Source organism: Diceros bicornis, chromosome 36 (assembly GCF_020826845.1).
Source record: "Diceros bicornis minor isolate mBicDic1 chromosome 36, mDicBic1.mat.cur, whole genome shotgun sequence".
In the NCBI taxonomy this organism is placed as follows: Eukaryota; Metazoa; Chordata; class Mammalia; order Perissodactyla; family Rhinocerotidae; genus Diceros; species Diceros bicornis.
In genome coordinates this window covers 21,611,511-21,631,215 of record NC_080775.1, presented here as the reverse complement: position 1 = coordinate 21,631,215, position 19,705 = coordinate 21,611,511, and the positions used below count along the sequence as shown (strand labels likewise).

General features: G+C 33.6%; 1 protein-coding gene across 1 annotated transcript in view; it reads left to right on the top strand.

Annotated features, from left to right (window-relative positions):
* The window catches only part of DNAJC1 (DnaJ heat shock protein family (Hsp40) member C1), a 227,861-nt gene that overhangs the window by 71,903 nt on the left and 136,253 nt on the right, over positions 1 to 19,705 (top strand). The window contains exons 2-6 of the mRNA XM_058532553.1: positions 8,325 to 8,426; positions 8,927 to 8,973; positions 15,473 to 15,638; positions 16,507 to 16,604; positions 17,561 to 17,654. Coding sequence (XP_058388536.1) covers positions 8,325 to 8,426; positions 8,927 to 8,973; positions 15,473 to 15,638; positions 16,507 to 16,604; positions 17,561 to 17,654 — 507 coding nt within the window. The remainder of the gene's footprint in view (positions 1 to 8,324; positions 8,427 to 8,926; positions 8,974 to 15,472; positions 15,639 to 16,506; positions 16,605 to 17,560; positions 17,655 to 19,705) is intronic.

The window sequence follows — 19,705 nt, the reverse complement described above, 5'->3', positions numbered from 1 at the left end:
CAGTCACCAATCTATGCAGGCCCACAAGTTGCCTGAGGGCTTGTTGTTGGGTGGGGCCAGTCTCTAGTGTGGGCTGCCTGCCCTGGCTGAGCTGGATTAAATCGGTGCTCTAGTGGGTGGGGCAGACCCTGGGCTAGCAGGCCTCAGGGAGAACTCCAATGGTGTCTCTGTCAGCACGCCCACACCAGGCCACAACAATGGCCGCCGCCAATGTCCCAGTCCCTGGAGAGGTCTCACCTCTGGCTGCAATGCACTCAGAGCCTATTAGGTGAGTCTCTTTTCACCACAGCACTGTGCACCTTTCTTTCTAGTGATTTTAGGTTGCTTTCTGAAACGGGTGAGTTTGCGCATGGGCCCTTTAAGAGCTGGGTTTTTTTGTTTTTTTTTTGTTTTTGTGAGGAAGATCAGCCCTGAGCTAACATCCATGCTAATCCTCCTCTTTTTGCTGAGGAAAACCGGCTCTGAACTAACATCTATTGCCAATCCTCCTCCTTTTTTTCCCCCAAAGCCCCAGTAGATAGTTGTACGTCATAGTTGCACATCCTTCTCATTGCTGTATGTGGGACGAGGCCTCAGCATGGCCAGAGAAGCGGTGCGTCAGTGCGCGCCCGGGATCCAAACCCGGGCCACCAGTAGCTGAGCATGTGCATTTAACCACTAAGCTTCAGGGCCGGCCCTAAGAGCTGGTTTTAATTTCTTTGTGAACCAGCTTTTCTGGGGGTGCTCCCCAATGTTTTAGTAGCACGCAAAGTCAGGTATTATGCCGCTTGTCTCAATTGTGCTGAGTCCACAAAATGCCCACAGCGGGGCCGCTCCCTGGCTCAGGGCGCCGCTCCTCCAGGGAGGGCTGTGCACCTGTGGGCTGCTTCCGGGCGGCTGTAAAGCTGGCGGCTTGTGAAGGTGGTGTTTTTCCTCTCCAGAGGGGAGTTTCTGCCTCTTCCACCTCAATTAGGATTGTCCCTTGTTGCAGGAGTTCCTCTTATCCAGTTTTCAGTTCTGTCTCAGGGGTAATTTTTCCACGAGTAGTTGTAAATTGGCTGTGTCCACGGGAGGGAGTGAGTTCAGAGTCTGCCTATGCCGCCATCTTGACTTCTCTCCCCTATAATCCTTTTTTATATGCTGCTGGATTTGGTTTGCTAGAAATTTGTCAAGGAATTTTGCAACTCTATTCATAAGGGATGTTGGTCTATAGTTTTCTTTTTTTGTGGTTTTTGTCTGACTTTGGTATCAGGGCCCCATAGAATGAGTTAGGAAGCATTCCTTTGTCCTCTATTGTTTAGAAGAGTTTGAGGAAGACTGGTAATTTTGTTAAATGTTTGATAGAATTCACTAGTAAAATTATCTGGTTTTGAGGTTTGGGGCTTTTCTTTGTTGGAAGTTGGGGTTTTTGTTTGTTTTTAAGTGATCGGTCTCTTGTTATAGGTCTGTTCAGTTTTTTTATTTTTTCATGAGTCAGTTTGTGTGTTTATAGGAATTTGTCTATTTCGTCTGGGTTTTCTAATTGTCATACAATGGTTCATAGTATTCTCTTATAGTTTTTTATTTCTGTAAGATTGATATTAATGTTCCACTTTCATTCCTGATTTTAGTAATTTGAACTCTCTCTTTCTCTTTCTTACTCAAGTATAGGTTTGTCAATTATGTTGATATTTTCAGAGAACCAACTTTTGGTTTTGCTGATTCTTTCTGTTTTCTATTCTCTAGTCATTAATCTCTGCTCTAATCTTTATTATTTCTTTTCTTCTACTTGCTTTAGGTTTAGTTTGCTATTCTTTTTCTAGTTCCTTAAGGTAGAAGGTTAGGTTGGGTGTTTTTTTTTTTTTTTTTGGTCATCATTTATAGCTATAAAATTCCTTCTGAGCACTGCTTTTACTGCATCCTAAGTTTTGGTATGTTGTGTTTTTGTTTTCATTCAAATCAGGGTACTTTCTAATTTCCCTAGTGATTTCTTTTTGACTTTTTAAAAAACTGAACATTGTGATTTAATTTAGTTCTCCCTTAATCCTTAATCATCTTAAGTTAGAAAAATAGTTATAGTTAACTGTTAACATTAATGAATTAAAACCTTCCAGAATGCATGACTCCAAAAGGAAATGATATGTTTCTGAAATTTCATGACCTTTCCTGTTTCAGTCTCAGTCTAAACATCAATGGAAACTGATTTTTTCAGTTTTACTCTTTTAGAGAAAAATTTTTGGCCTGTTACTGAGCATGGTCTTCTAACAGGTACACAATTATCTATAGGGAGACAACATAATGGCACTTTTCATTCATATCAAAGTATTTTCTAATTTTGTTTATTTCTTTTTTGACTCATTGGTTGTTTACAAGTGTGTTTTTTATTTTCCACCTATTTGTGAATTTTCCAAATTTTCTCTGTCATTGACTTCTAATTTCACTCCATTGTGGTCAGAGAAGATAATTTGTATGATTTCGATCTTTTAAAATTTATTGAGACATATATCACAGCCTAACATATGGTCTATTCTGGAGAATGTTCCATATGTATTCTGCTCTTATTGCGTGGAATGTTCTACAGATGTCTGTTAGGCAGGTTTATTTGGTTTACACTGTTGTTTGAGTCTCCTATTTCCTTGCTAATTTCCTATCTAATTTCTCTAGTCATTATTGAAAGTGGGGTATTGAAGTTTCCAACCATTACTGTACAAATGGTCTATTTCTCCCTTCAATTCTGTTAAGTCTTTCCTTCATATATTTTGGGGCTCTGTTGTTAGGTGCATATATGTTTATAATTGTTACTGATATAATTACTGATAAGGATGAACTTGCTTTTGCCACTTGGCTGTGTGCTTTCTGTATGTTTTATATCTTCTTTGTTCCTGAACTCCTTCTTTACTGCCTTCTTTTGTGTTAGATAGATTTTTTTTTTCTAGTGTAGCATTTGATCTGCTTTCATTTCTTTTACTATAGATCTTTATATTCTTAGTGTTTGCCCTGGGGATTACAATTAACGTCTTAATTTATAGCAGTCTAGTTTGAATTAATGCCAGTTTAGTTTGTCATATAAAAAATTTTGCTCCTATATAGCTCTGTTCTACCTTACTTATGTAGTTATTGTCACAGATTACATCTATATCCATGTATGCCCATAAACATAGACTTATATTATGTTTTATTTAAAACATAGATTTATAATTATTGCTTTTTGTAGTTGTCTTTTAAATCGTGTAGGAAAAAACTGAAGTTACTAACCAAATATACATTAATATTGCCTTATATCTATCTATATGGTATCTTTAACAGTGTTCTTTGTTTCTTCATGTGGATTTGAGTTACTGTCTAGTATTTTTTTCTTTCGGCCTGAATGACTCCCTGTAGCATTTCTCATAGAGCAAGTCTACTAGCAATGAATGCTCAGTTTTTGTTTAATTGGAATGTTTTAATTTCTCTTTCATTTTTGAGAGATAGTTTGCTAGATATAGAATTCTTGGTTGACAATTTATTGTTTTTGGCACTTTGAATATGTCATTCCACTACCTTCTGGCCTCCATGGTTTCTGATGAGAAATTAGGGTTAACATTATTGAGAATCCTTTGTACATGACAAGTCGCTTCTCTCTTGCTGCTTTCAGGATTCTCTCTCTTTGTCTTTGTCTTTATCTTTCAGTAATTTGATTATAATGCTTCTAGATGTGGACCTCTTTAAGTTTATCCTACTTAGGATTTGTTGAGATTCTTGGATGTGTAGATTTGTCTTTCATCAAATTTTGGAAATTTTCAGCCATTTTTTCTTCAAATATTTTTTCTGCCACTTCTTCTCTTCTCCTTCGTGGGTTCTCATTATGTGTAAGTTGATACTCTTGATGGTGTCCCACAGGTCTCTTAGGCTCTGTTCATTTTTCTTCGTTCTTTTTTGTGCTCCTCATATTGACCTATCTTCAAGTTAATTGGTTCTTTCTTCTGCCTGCTCAAATCTGCTTTAGAGCCCCCTAGTGAATTTTTTACTTCAGTTATTGTATTTTTCAAGTCCAGAATTTCTCTTTGGTTCCTTTTTAAGATTTCTGTCTCTTTATTGATATTCTCTATTTGGTGAGACATCATTCTCATACTTTCCTTTAGTTCTTTGTATGTGCTCTTGAGCATATTTTAAAATAGTTGATTTAAAGTCTTTGTCTAGTAAGTCCTATGTCTGGGCTTCCTCAGAGACAATTTGTATTAATTTATGTTTTCCATGTGTGGGCCATACTTTCTTGTTTCTTTGCATGCTTTGTAATTTTTCGTGAATACTGGACATTTTGAATATCTATTGTGGTAATCAGATTCTCCCACCTCCCCAGGGTTTTTGTTTGTTTGTTTTTTACTGCTTGTGATTAGTGTTGTTTGTTTGCCTAGTGACTTTTCTGAACTGATTTTGTAAAGTGTGTATTCTTTGCCATGTGTGGTCACCGAAGTCTCTGATTAGCCTAGTGGTCAGCTAATGATTTGGCAGAGATTTCCTTAAAAGCTTGGAACCAGAAAAAAAAAACAACTCTCAGTCTTTGCCAGTAGGTTCTGTGTCTGTGTTGAGGCATTCCTTCAATACTCAGGCAGTTTTTCCTTAGCCTTTACTTTCTGCTTGTGCAGAGCCTGAAGATCAGTCAGAGGTGAGAATTTAGGGCCTTCTCGGGTCTCTCTGAATATGTACTTCACCTTGGGCATGCACATGGCCAAGTAATATGGGGACTTTTCAAAGCCTATATTCCCAAAGCATCTCACTCCCAGTCTTTCCTTCCAAGCTTTTTCATGTGTCTATTTTATGCCCCAGCTGCTATCCCTTGCTGCATGTGGCACCAGCTAATAAATTTGCCTTTGAATGTTTTTGACAAATGGCCTGGGTAGTTGCCTTTCTGCCCTGAGAGATTCCTGAGTTTGGTAAAATAGAGGTAAGCACTTTAACAATCTATCAGAGAACCAACAGACAGGCCAAAACAAACAACCACAGTTCTTTGAGAACAAGGTCTGCTCTGCTTCCTCCAGCACCAGGAACCCACACCAAGAACTCAGTTTGGTGTCGTCAAGACCCTTACTAAGAATCAGCTGCCTTTTCCCTTATTAAGTGCTTGCCTGATTGCTGTAAACCTTGACTAGTTTCCAGAGTTCAGATAAAGTTGATTCTCACAGTTTTTGCCAGATTACTTGCTGTTTCTGTGCAGGGACAGGACCTTGGAGTTCCCTATTCTACCGTTTTCACTGATATCTCATCACATTGTTTCAATTTTGACAAACATATATTACTTTCATAGGTTTTTCTTTGGTTTTTTTTTTTTTTTTTTTTTTTAAGAATGACCATATGTCTCTTATTTACAGAGGTCATCCAAGTGTAAGATAATTCATCTCCAGCTTGCCAAAGAACCATATTACATTTAGAAGGAAAAGAATTGTGGCAAATGAACTCAGTATATCTCCTGATGTTGACAGCGTTAAAGATGGCAGTTCACCCACAGCCATATCAAAAATTTTTCTCTGCAAGCCAGAGAGATAAAAGGTCTAATCCACTGAGTATGGGAGATGAATGTTCTAACATTCAGGTGTCTAGTAGAAATGTGATGTAAAATGTGTTAGAAAAGCCCACACATATCAGGGTCTTTACCTTTAAAACTACAGTTGACCATAGTCACATTGTAGTTATGTGGACATGTTCCATATAGTTTATCTGATCAATAAGAATGTAACAATTGTTCTCACTGTCTTCCCAAAGCTGTAGCCCCTTGTGAAGTGACTCAGCCCAAATCTACTAACTGAATCTAGAGAGCCAACAAGGAAAGCTCTGATTCTGACACAACATTTTCTGGATTTGAATTCTATTTTTGTCTATTTACCAGCAATATGAACTTGAGCAAGTTGCTTAACCTCTCCCTGCCTCACTTACCATCAGTAAAATGGGCCTGATGACAACTGTACTTAACTCATAGGTTTGTCATGAGGATAAAATAAGTTAAGATTCATTAAGTAACTAACTAAAATTAAATACATATATAAGGTAGTTTGAAGTATGACTTATTTAGAGCCTGTCTTTTTAGATAGGGAAATCTCCACGTTTTTCATCTCTGCCCACTTAGGCTGGAGCTTATTGATGAAATAACCCTACCAGGCAGGTTCTGAAGAGGAAAATAGGCAATATTTGTGTGTAGCCTGAAAGATCAGTTCCTTTTTTTTCTTTCTTTTTTTTTTTTTTTGGTGAGGAAGATTAGCCCTGAGCTAACATCCAATGCCAATCCTCCTCTTTTTTTTTGCTGAGGAAGATCGGCCCTGGGCGAACATCTGTGCTCATCTTCCTCTACTTTATGTGTGACGCCGCCACAGCATGGCTTGACAAGCGGTGCATCGGTGCGTGCCAGGGATCCGAACATGCAAACCCTGGGCTGCCGAAGCAGAGCACACGCACTTAACTGCTGCACCACCAGGCCAGCCCCGAGAGATCAGTTCATTAGTCAAGAGAGAACTGTCAGTATATACAGCTGTGTGCAAAGCAAAAACATGAGTTGGGGGAACTGCATTCCAACATGGAGTGATTTTGGGGACCAGGAGGATGGACCGAGATGGTGGAAGATAAAGCTAAAAAGATTGGAAAAGACAGATGATGAAGCACTTGGGAGCTACTGAAGGGTTTGAAATAGGAGAGCTATCTGGCCACATTTACTTTTAGGGTACATACTGTGGCAGAAAAATGGAGGATTGGGGTCAGCATGGCAAGACTGGAAGGAGGAAATGCCTTGGGTGACTATTAGTCATTTTTATTTTTAAGTAAGTCATAGATGTTCTATAATGAGCATGTATTAATTTTGTAACACAAGAAAATGCATAAGCTCTTACTATGTAAGAAATCTACTTTTGGAATAGTTTTCTCTATGACGTAGTCCCACTTTAATAAAATCTAAACTTAAAATCCCAATTAGAGAATCATTGTTCATTTGACACTTGACCTCTTTGCTCAACAAAATCTTCATCACAGATTTTCAGTGAATAATCATCCTTTTCTACCATATGTTACCTACCATTTAAGGTAGGGAACACATCAATTCTATAAAGCAAATTAGAATGAAAACTATAACCATATTATCTACAAAACTTACTCTGCCAATTTTATAGCTCCTCAGCCCTCCACAAGTCACAAAAATATTCACACCTAAAGTTTTAAGTAGAGTGATAGCCTGAAGCAGTAAGCCCCAGAAAATTGGTAATGAAAATGGCTTATAAAGGAAAGCTTGACAGACTAATTATAGTCTCACTTTGCCTGTCTCCAACTCTATTTCTTTAACAGTTATTCAGTCACAGGGCACAGGTTTTTGTTTTGGTTCAGTTTTTTAGTCATTTGAACTTTTTAGTAAAGTGGTTTTAGGAATTAATTGGACAAATATTCAGCTATAAAATAAGAATAAAATTTAATAAGCAACGTTACTATCATTTTGCCCCACCATGAATATGTTAGTTATTGGAATAACTTTTAAATTTAGTGGAAATAAAGTTTTAAATCCAACTTGACGCTGTGTTCTCTGCTATTGTCATTTATTTTATACTGGCCATGTAAAATGATGTTCTCTCAGTTTACCTGTGCACACAGGATTACATAAAATTTAATTTTAACATCCACTTAATGTGAAGTACTCTTACTGAACTATAGTGACCTTTTAAATATATTTAAACTGTATTAGTAAAACATAAATAATGGGCAAATCGATTTCTGTAAACCAGACTGAGGAAACTGGACACCATTGAAAATACCCTTTAAAGTACTAAAAAAAAGTTAAGTACACTATATATAACTATTTCTAATTATAATTATTTTGAATAAATGCAAATTTAACTACCTTCAAATAGGCATACTTTCTGACATGGGAAATTGGGATTCCATAGGCTGTTGCTGGATGGTAAATTCAGTATAAATAACAATGGAGAAACCACATATGGTAAGCCTGGAATTCAGAAATTGGCTTTAAGATTCTCAAATAAATAAAGACCTTCTTTGAAGGCACACAGATGTATTAATTTTTAATTTGTTTCTTTTTGATCTCTTAATTACTGAAAAAGATTTATTGGTTAATTTTAGGAAGGCAAGTGTTTTAAAAGTTTTGCCAAATACTGTCTTCTTTAAATGACTGTATGGTAATGAAAAGTTAAGAGGAGAGCCAAATTAGATTGAATAATTGTTCAGTCATGTGGGTCAGGCTGGTTGCATAGCCTGGTTGTTAGACTGATTGCTCAAATTACATTGCCTGGGGTCCTGCACTTGGTTGGCTGTCTTCTCAGATCTTAACAAGGTTCTGGGAATTTCTTTTTCTGACAAAGTTTGCTTTGTGTTTTTCCCCTCCCCACCCCCACCTCCAGGATGCTTCATCTGCAGACATTAGAAAAGCATATCGTAAGCTTTCACTAACTTTGCATCCAGACAAGAATAAAGATGAGAATGCAGAAACTCAATTTAGACAAGTAAGTGAACTATGCTGTTATTACATATATTTTGTGACAAATTTATAAATAAATGTTTATAGTGGAAATAGTAACTTATATGTAGAATATTTCCATTTGAAAATGAGGTAGTGGTTTGGAAATATAATGTATATATGTTTATTCAATTTTTTACAAAATATGTTTTTATCAACACTTTATGTTAGAATCTCTTAAGTTTTTGGAGGGTCATAGTTGTCATATTTTTTTGGTCTAAATTACAGCTTTTGCTTTTAAAAAGTACATTTTAAGATAATTATTATTTTTGCACCTTTCACAAAGATTTGTTTTGATATCAAGCGTTTTTTAACCCTTACGGTCCTACTAAAAACACAAAATGTTACTTATAATTAAGATTTTATCTGTTCATTGTGTGTATGAGCACATAGGGTTTTCGCATTTGCGTTGTAATGCATTCACCTTCCTAAGTGATTTCTTGTAATTGAGAGTGTTTTTATTTTAAAGTAATGCTTCTGTTTTAGTTGGTGGCCATTTATGAAGTTTTAAAGGATGATGAACGAAGGCAGAGGTGAGTGTTCATTTCTGCTTTTGAATTAAGATGTTATAGTTTGATGTCTCCATTTATAAAGGAAAGAATTGTCTCATTAAACATTTTATTTATTATAAATTCTTATTTTATTTTTGTTCCTTCCAAGAAATGCGATGTTAATTTCTTTTGACAATGTTCACTGGGTTGATTCAATACTTATAGACTTCAGGATCATGAGTCATAACACTAGCAAGACGTGGCTCCATTAAATAAGATTTTTAACATGAGTGTCTGCCCTGGGAAATACAAATACCACTTGACTTCAAACAAATGCCCATGCATTTTGATATGTCTGTAATAGCTCCTATCTGTGCTTGCTGCTCTTTTTTTTTTTTTTTTTTCTATTCCTTAAATGTTTTGGAATTAGGTATTTTGTGATATTCAAGTTCTTACGATTTCTTGATGTTTCCTCACTCTCAAAATAATAAACCCAATTTGTGAGAGAACAGACTTGTATAAGTCTAGAAGATAAGAGTGGAAGGAAAATATTTGCTTCTTTCTCCTGTTTCTTTTGCCTCCTTCCCTTCCCTTACTCTGCTCCCGTGATTCTGTGTTTAGGGTTAAACTTGAAAGTGGAGGTAGCCCCCTCCCTCTGAATCTTCTCAGTGCCCCTTTCAGAGGAGTAGTAATGTATTTATACCGTGGTTTATAGTGCAGTGACTTAAGAGATTGCAGAGAGGCCCTTTCCTCTACTGCTTCAGAATGTGTGGAATGTAGGCACTACTGCAGTGGGCTTCAAAATGTTAAGTCAGACCCACAGTAAGAAAATGCGTTTTGCTTCATGCCTCAGGACAGACACACATACACAATGAAACCAAAAATTTCACTGAACACCTTCTTATTGTATGTGAAACAGACTGATATTTTCTATTCTAGGCTGGTCTAGAGTAGTCTTTTTTTTTTTTAAACAATACTGGTTGGATATTTGAGATTTTAGGCTAAAGCCAGCCTTAAATATCTATATCTCTCTATGGGAGCTAATATGTATTAAAGACAGCCCCAGAATTATGCTATGTGACATTCTGAATCTTTCTTCAAATGTGTTATCTGGAATTATGCTATGTCCTGAAATGTTAGCTACCACTCCTGGTTCTTGTCTTAACTCTTTAATTTGAATACCTCAGTTTGTCAGATTGCAAAGCAAGGAGTCAGGATAGTCTCTTGAAGTGTTCTTTGCTTTATAACAAGGGCTGGCATTGGTCCAGATACCAAAGCAGACATTCCTCTAGTTTGAGATAATCCATAGTGTTGAAAGAATCCTAGAAGTGTGTTGAAAGAAGTGTTGGTCATTCTCTGCATTTTCTAGTTGGTTTCTCTCACTGAGTCCCTAGTTTTGTTCACACATCAAGAATGTGTCTGTAAAGATAGCTTTATTTAGTCTCCCTACGTCTTTGTATCAGATTTTGTCTTTTTGTTTGTTGTTACCTTAAAAGTCAGTAAACTTTGAAACAATTTTTCAATCATTGGAATTATTTATATCTTTTCAGAACAAATCACTTCTTAGGTATAAATTGTTTCTTCATTAACATAGACTCATCTAACATTTTCTTTTTAGGATTAGTTTCCTTTGCATTTATTTCAGAGTGTTAGTAGGAAAAATGGAAGTGGCAGTTACACAAACAGCTGTAGTATTTAGACCCCTTGAGGCACAAGTAACTTTGGTAACTGGTTTTCCTTGAGGCAAAAGTCTTAACTAATCAAGCAGAGGATCACTCCTCTAAAGTCTGCGCCTGAGGCCAGGTGACCTAGGAGCCTTTAAACATAGGGGAGAAGTGCACTTCTACAGACAATTACCTGGTGTTTATATAAATCCTTTGGGGGGGGAGAAGAGCATAGTTTTATCTTCTAAAAGAAGATTATCTCATACTGGTATTAAAAAATGCTCTTTGGGATCACAATTATTTATTATAAATATTCATTAAATCAGTGCTTTTCAATGTGCAAGTAACCTTCCAGGAATTTGCAGTTTGGAAAATTGTCGTAGACATATTTTCCCATTTATTTCCCTTACAAATAATTGTTTTCACTGAAATCAAGTGCATTCTTTTAAATTTTGGTAGAAAGGGGAATAGCAGTTAAATAGATAAAATAGCAAACTGGATAACCTTTTTATTTTTATTTTTTTAAGGAAAAAGCAAATTTTATATTATTTTTTAAACAGCCTTTTTAAGGTATAATTTGCATACCATAAAAGTCACCTTTTTAAGTGTACAATTCAGTGATTTTTAGTAAAATTACAGAGTTGTGCTAACCAATCTAGTTTTAGAATGTTTCCATCACTTCAAAATATTCCCTTAAGCCCATTTGCAAGCAATCTCCACTCTGACCCTGGCCCCAGGCAATTACTCATCTCTTTTCTGTGTCTATAAATCCATCTTTTCCAGACATTTCATATTAATGAAATCATGTAATGTATAGTCTTTTGCATTTGCTTCTTTCTATTATTGTAATGTTTCTGAGGTACATTCATACTGTAGCATGTACCAGTAGTTCATTCTTCTTTATTGCTGAATAGTATTCCATATACCAGTTTTGTTTCTCCATTTACCAACTGATAGACAGTTAGGTTGTTTCCACTTTTTGGCTTTGATGAACAATGCTGCTATGAATATTCACATTCAAGTCTTTGCATGAACAGATGTTTTTCATTTCTTTTGGGTGGATTCCTGAGAGTGCAATTGTGAATAAACTTTTAAGCCTTCGTTCTTCCCAAAGGCATAGGCTATAGCATGAAAATAACAAGTTTTCCTGGTTAGTGTAAGGAAACATAGCATAGCAGCCTTTTCTAAACTCTGTAAATAACTAGCTTATTTTGGGGAATAGCAGCTCAGCTATGTTCTGACATAAATTTCTAAACAAGTGCCATGAGTGTTAGCTGAAATAAAGGATAAGTAGATACCAATCATTGCATATATGCACTAGATTGTGCTTTAGTAATATTAGCACATTTACTTTTGTTTAGATTCTATTATAAATTTTTAACCAGTATTCTTTTGCTAACTCAATTGCGCAACTTTAAATTTGTTTTTTGGGTTTTTTTTTTCCTCTATTTTATGGCACTGTATTCATAACAGTTGAATGTCTTTTTTCAGTTTACTAAATAAAATCATGTTTTATTTACAAATCCAATGAAAAATATAGTTATTTCAGCCTTAATCTGCTAAACTTTTACAAATCCATTACCTAGTTATCATAAACTTGATTACAGGTGTGTTTGAATAAAAATAAACCTGAGAATAAGGAATCTATCTTAGTACCTTCCCTATTTAGGAGATATGACACCTATTATATACAGTCTATAAAGTGCTGTGTACCACATGTTTTAGCATATATATGTATTTTATAAAGGAGAGTAAGATCAATTAATTTACAGTTGTTTCCTGTTTATGTTCTTTGTACAATTTATTTTTACTCTAAGTTTCAAAATGTGACCTAATAATGGATGTTGTTATTATTGCTTTAAGCTAAAAATTCAAACTTTGCATGATGGGAAATTCACAATTTAGGCAAATGCTAGAATTATTTAAATATTTGTTTTCATAATATACACATATTCTATTTTAGTTTCATAGTTACTATTTTATATTTCAAAATATACTAGTATTTTAAATTTACATAATTTTTTCTGTTGGTAGTATATACATTTTAGATTTATTTGCCTTCCAATGTTTATATTAGGCTAAAAATGTTTGATGAATTGCAGATTATGGAATGGAACTCACTCATGATTATGTAACCATTATTTTATGTTCGTGTACATTTTAAGAACATCAAAGTAAACATATATTAGGTCATACATTGGATGTGTGGAATTGATCAATTAATGTTTTAATTTCCAAGATAATACCTTTATAGTTCCATATCATTTTTTGCATTAGGTATATTTTTATCATAGAGATTTACTTTTGTGTCTTATAATATTCATGCGTGTGTGCATTCTTAATCTGGTTTTAACAAATTGTTAAGAGCAGTTTGTATGAGCTCAGTTACAGAACATTTTAACAGTGTTATGTGTTAAATATAGAAAAAGCATAACAGTGATATTTTAAGTTTTATGTGTTGTCAACATAACATTTTTTAAAAATTACTTATGAATATAGTATCTGTGTATATTTTAAGAAATATCTTTATTTTTTCAGTGTTTCAGGAAAGCAGTGATTTATCTTTTAACAGCATATATTTTAAAAAGTGAACTATAATAGAAGCTATCTTCCCTTAAAATGGCCAGTTGTGTGAGCCATAATGTTCATTGATAGTAAAATCAATAGAGCATTGATTCTAAGCTTAATCCCTGGAGACTGTTGTTTCGAGTGGCAGACATAGCCTAGTAAATATCTAGTTCTGTTTAATGTGTTCAGGGCATGAGGTTTTGCTATCTTGAATTTGGCTGTGCACTAAATATAATTTATATGTGGGGCAGAAAATGGTAGCTATTAACAGATACATAGCATTTCAACAATGATGGTGATAAAATATTTGGTATGAGAGTCATAGCTATGAGTTCAGATGTGTTTTCTTCCAATACAGTTTAGATCTAAAACAAATTCAGTACTTAATAATGCTCTTAGAGAATTGTTGCCACTTTCTTAAATGTTCTTTATTAATAACTACACTTTTTACGTGAAGTTATTTCATCGGAGAGATTAGCTAAAAATAATGATTTTTATATTCACCTTTTATTTCCCTCAACAAATCTGAAGTGAATGTAGATTTAGAATAACTTCAGGACTTGACATTCATTGGACTTCATTCAAATGTTGTAATCTTGTGTTATAGCACTTGAAACCTTTTTCCCAATCCACTTCTAATTTAAAATGAGTCAGTTTTTACAAAGATTTAAACATAAATTTTTGAAGACAGGAATGATAGCTTTTGAGAAAATCATATTATTATATCTTGATATTAATGTTCAAGAATTGCTATCAATATTGAAAAAGGAGAATCTTTAACATCAGATTTTGTCTGGTCCAGCTACTACGCAACCATATTTTAATTTGTAGACTCTTGTACACTACACAATTGCCGTTTAAGAGTTTAGTACTAATTAATGTCCTTTGCTCTGAACATTGGTTATTCTGATCTGCCAGTATTATTAATAATCTAAGTGGATCCAAAAGACAGGTTTTCTAGATTTGTTAATAAAATGTATTTTGAATATATAACCAATATTTTCTACTGAAAAAAGCAGTTGCTTGTAATAAATCTTCTGCTTTATTTTTTTTAGCATATCTCCAAGGTATCAATTTAATAACTATCAAAGTAGCTACTGCAGTTGTTGCATTTAAATTGATTTACATGTCAAGACTGGCAGTTTAGCAGCTGCGCTATTATTCCTAGATCGGTCAATTTACTTGAGAAAAACCTACTACTGAGTTCTACTGACCTGCCTGACAATATAGGCCCTATTTCTATTCCTGTAATTAGGCCTGCAACTAACTCAGAATATTTTTAATTAAAATATTTTGGTCAATGTGTTGCACCAAATTAGGCCTTTCAGTGAAGATTCAATTCTAGAAATAGTGTGATTAGAATATTTAATGAGTTGTGTTCAATTAAGATTAACAGGTTGTATGTTTTGAACATACAGTGTTTGTGTGTGACCATTTTGAGTTTTACAATCATAAAGGTTAGTCCTGATTTTTAACCATAAAAATATTTGCCTCAGTAACTGTCTGACAGGTAAATTTAAATTCCGTTGACATTTTACTCTCAAGAAAGCTGATTTAAAATGCATTACTAGGAAAGCTTTTATGTATTATGTTCTTCCCTTCCAGCAAAGCCAAAAATGAGGAAATTGCTACTTAAATGTTTACAAATAAACAGTTTTATTGAGAAATTTGACATAAACATTGGTTGTTTCAATATCTCTTTCTAATTTGGGAATTTTTGTTTTCTAAACAAATGTGAGCAATACAGAATTAAAAGGTACTCATTTTACAGGCTTTTACATCATTAAGATGCTTCAATAAAATAATATGTATAAATATATTTCAACCTTGAAGCATAGTAGAGGGGTGGAAATAAAAGCACTGACTAGAAAATTTATCCTGAATTTGATTCAATTAATATCTAATTCGTGGTAGCAAATAGAGCTCTAATCTTGATTTTTCTCCCTTTGAGATCCTTTTGTTGCTGACTTCTGTGGTGGGATCTTGACTGCAGACTGTGACAGAGCGGTAAACTATGTGACTCCTTTAGTTTAGGTGTCATTCCAGGAGTCACGTCATTGGGGTGCTATAAAAACACAGGATCTGGTATCCACAGTATATTACTGTGTACCTTTTAGAAGGTTGTCTGTGACAGGACCTACAGACAGTGTTTTCGATTTATAGGCCATTATAATGCTGATAATCTACATAAATGTTATCTATTTTGGAAAACTTCTTTTCTCTTTCCTCTTTTTAAATGGAGGTACGAATAAAGTGTTTTGTTTTTATTTTAAACTTCCCGTGAAAAACTGTTATATTTGCTATTGTAGGTATGATGATGTTCTGATCAATGGACTTCCAGATTGGCGACAGCCTGTATTCTACTACAGGCGGGTGAGAAAAATGAGCAATGCTGAGCTGGCATTACTCTTGTTCATTATTCTCACAGTGGGTCATTATGCTGTGGTTTGGTCAATCTACCTGGAAAAACAACTGGTAAGTATTGGTAATAAATCAAACGATCTAGCCTCCTTAATTTTATATGGAATTTCAGACATTTATTTTTCAACTGATGAAAATTTCCATTTTTCTATATATGCTCCACATTCTAGTAGTTTTGTACTCAGTATTTAGAGTTTGATATGTTTCTAAGTCAAGAAGAACCCATGACATAAGAAAAACAAATTCTTTTTAAAAATGTGGCATTTGAGTTTGTTATAAAATTTTGTGAAGGCCCCAATATCTAGCTGAAAAGTAGAAGGTAGAGCCATGTTTTCTTAATTATTACTTTCCAAATGGAAATATTTTTTCTGTAAAGATGGTTTTAGAAATTTTTGTTTTACAGGCCCTTATGTAAAGAATGTTTACGTTCAAAGTTTTAAGTGAGAGTTGAAATGAGTATAATTTTGCAATTTCAGAGATCAGTTGGTTAAAAAATTATTACCTTTTTTTCATCTAATATACTACTACATAGTTTATTCTGCTATGGATTTTTATTTATATGCTAAAGATAAACATATCAGTATTCATGAATTACCATCTGTTTACTCATTCTTTTTGAAGTGACATTATTAAAGTTGGATGAATGAGAAAAAGTAAGTTGAATGCTTTCTCTTCTTAGAAAACTTTGATTGCTATGGAGATACACATGAGTGACAGTGCTGAACTTCATGTGTGTTTCAGGACTGGATACCATGGCAACAGTTATTGTTAGAGATTGATGATTTTACTTAATCATGTTGGCCCTTACATATATTTGCATAAATGTTCCTCTATAATGTTTACCCTTCGCAGAAGACTCTTGATAACATTTGAAGAGTACGTGTTAATGATAACCTGTAACCATAATTCTTTCCACATTCAGGATGAACTGCTCAGTAGAAAAAAGAGAGAAAGAAAAAAAAAGATAGGCAGCAAGAGTGCGGATGTATCAAAACTTGGTGCTTCAGAAAAAAATGAAAGGTAGGAGCATATAAAAATATTTTATAATTTGAAACTGTTTTAAAATGTTTTCAATATGATTTGACTTCATACGTGTATCCATTTCAGATATGCTAACATTTATATCTGTAGTAGGCTTATAAAAGAATAATAATGTGCCATAATTTATGAGACAAATTCTGATCTTAAGCAAAAGTTCTACAAGTTTTTTTCCCCTTTTAAAATGTTAATATATATTTAAGTAATTAAACCCCCAAATTCTTCTAGTTTGAAATTTGTATACTGAACTTTAGAAACCAAGTATTCCTAGAAGAATCTATCACTTCGGTGTTTAGCTCAAGAGTGACAATATGTAGAGAGGCAGTGATGTACAGTACACTCAAAAACATACCACCATTTCTTCTATCGATTCATAGAAAGAAATAAAGGGTTTAAATAGTTCACACAGCAGGGCAGGAACTGGATCAATGTGAGAGGGAGATCAGAGACTATTCTGCCTGTCTTCTGTTCTGGTGACATCAGTGAGTAATGCTTCGGTGAACTGCAAATGACATTAATTTTTATGTATTGGTTTGTTTATGCTACAGTCTTCATATCTGCTTGTCAGCACTTGGGGATACTCTGATGATGTTTAGTCTTTTATAGCTGAAGTAATCATAAGGTTTAAGAATTCATTTTGCAGAACTGATGAAAAGTCCGGGTTAGAAAGAGGGCTTTTGTTTCTTTATCTTTATAACTTGATTAGAAGCCTCCTTCCCCTAGATTCTCTTACTTGCTATATATATTGCATTTGTTGTAACTACTGTATTTCCTGAGAGAATAAGTCAGATTAAGTGATAACTGTCATTCACTGAAAATTTTCTTCATTTTTTTTGTTGAAATAGCCATTCAAAACAGAAATTATCTATTATAAAAATATTTTGTTTTTCAACTTTCTCTCTGTATTTTGCTTCTTTGTTTTTTTGTTTTCCCTTTAGACTGCTGCTGAAGCCACAATGGCATGATTTGCTTCCATGCAAGCTGGGGATTTGGTTTTGCCTTACACTAAAAGCATTGCCTCATCTAATCCAGGTAAAATGTACCTCTTTGATATAATATTAGATGCTTTCATTTTAATTATTCATGAAATAATTTATGCCCATGTCCGCTCTTTGAATGCTGGTATACAGTGGCTGTTTCATAATGCTGATTGAACTAAATAGTGTTTTTATAAGTGTAAACCTAATTTAGAATAGTTCTAAAATTATTTAAGTATCTGTTCCTATAACTGTCTTTTACAGTGCTTTTAGAATACCTTAGAATTCCAAGACACTGGAATTAGGGCAGATATAAAAGCAATAAAAATTTAATCAGCTATTATCATTTAAGATGTATTCAGTAAAAAAGATCAGGACTCAAATAGCTTGTCACCCATTATTTTAATAGTATTTAAATACATAGCATAAAAAAAACTTTACATGAGCATCTGTATAATTATGCAAAATATATATTGCTTTCCATTTTATTTGCAACTTTAAGAGGAGTGAGGATATTTTGTCTTATACTGGTAATGAAAGTTTCTGTTGCTAGTTAGTCTTGATCAAACAATAGAATGTGGGTACATATCATGTTTATATGGCAATTCCTCTTATTCTTTTATATTTAGCGTACCAAGGCATATTTTATTAAATTATTACTTTGCTAATATTAACTATTGCATCGGGTTAGAAAATTCTCAACACATAAGCATAATATTTGAAAGTATATATATAGTTTTGTTATACAAATTTTGAGGTTCTTTGAGGCTGCAATTTTGGGGAGGAAATGTTTCATTTCAGAAAATAAATATTTAGAAAGAGCTAGAGAGCCAGATAATTTCTGTCTAGTTCTACCCACTTTTTTCCATCTATCACAGCTGTTTTTCTTAATCGTTTAAGGAAAGGAATGACTCCAACTTCTGGATTTTATTCTCCTTTTTCCTTTCTAAAGAAAATTTAATATTTGAAGGGAACATGAATTAAAAATCACTAGTATATTTCTTTCCAGCCATTGAGAAATTATTTACCAGTTCTTCCATCAAAATAGTTCATCTTAATAGTTATTGTTTACATAATTGTATATTTTGCTTTCAGTTAATAGAGAAAGTTGAAGTACTTTGGTAATTTAAAAGCTTTTGTTTTTAACTTGTTTAGCACATTATATTGTTTATTTGAATAAAAACCCACAATCCTTGTATGCTATTTTATGTCAGACTTAATAAGAGAGAGGGAAAGTATATTTGTCATACCAGTATGTTTATGAGAAGATGTGACAGAAAAATATTTTAGGACATGTTCTCTTATGTTTTTTTAAGAGTGATTATTTTTTGCCAGCTTTAGAATCTGTCAACAGGCAAACCAGAGTGTAGATGGATTTAAAAGTATAGTTATGAGACAATATAAATAGAACATCACATAAAATGTCAATCTGAAACCCCTTTTGTAATTTTAATCTAAGTCATTTGAAACAAAGTTCATTTGGTAAAAATAACATACTTCTTGGTTAGCATGTAGGGTAATTTGCAAAAATAAAACCAGTATATTAAGATAGCTTAGATTTACAAGTTATTATTTTAATTTATCTGCCTGTGATATCTAGACCTAACAGATTAAGTATTTTGCCTCATCATAAATTTATATAAAACTTACAAAAATAAGGAATTTTACAAAACCTTTTTAATCTCTTTAGAAACTCTGCTTTCTTAAACCGTTGGATTAGGCTGATTTTTAAAGTTTTTACTTACTTGATAGTACCTGTTGCCTTTCAGTTTTGAGATGCTGCTAGGCATTGGGTTTTCAAAACCTTGTAAATCTAATTGTTAAATTTTGTTCGAATTATTTCTTTCTGATAAATGTACTCCAAGAAGAAAAACAAGGCAATTTTCCTTTATTTATTTTTGATTATTTTGTTGAGGTCATATTGGCTTAAAACGTTGTGTAAATTTCAGGTGTACATTATTATATAGATGGTTTTCCTTTTTTTTTAAGCAAATGCTTGATATTTTAATTCTGCTTTGAGGACATAAGATTAGTTTTTCTCATGTTCACTAACAAAATAATGTAATATAGTAGACTCTGATACAAATTGTAATAGTGAAAGTGTTT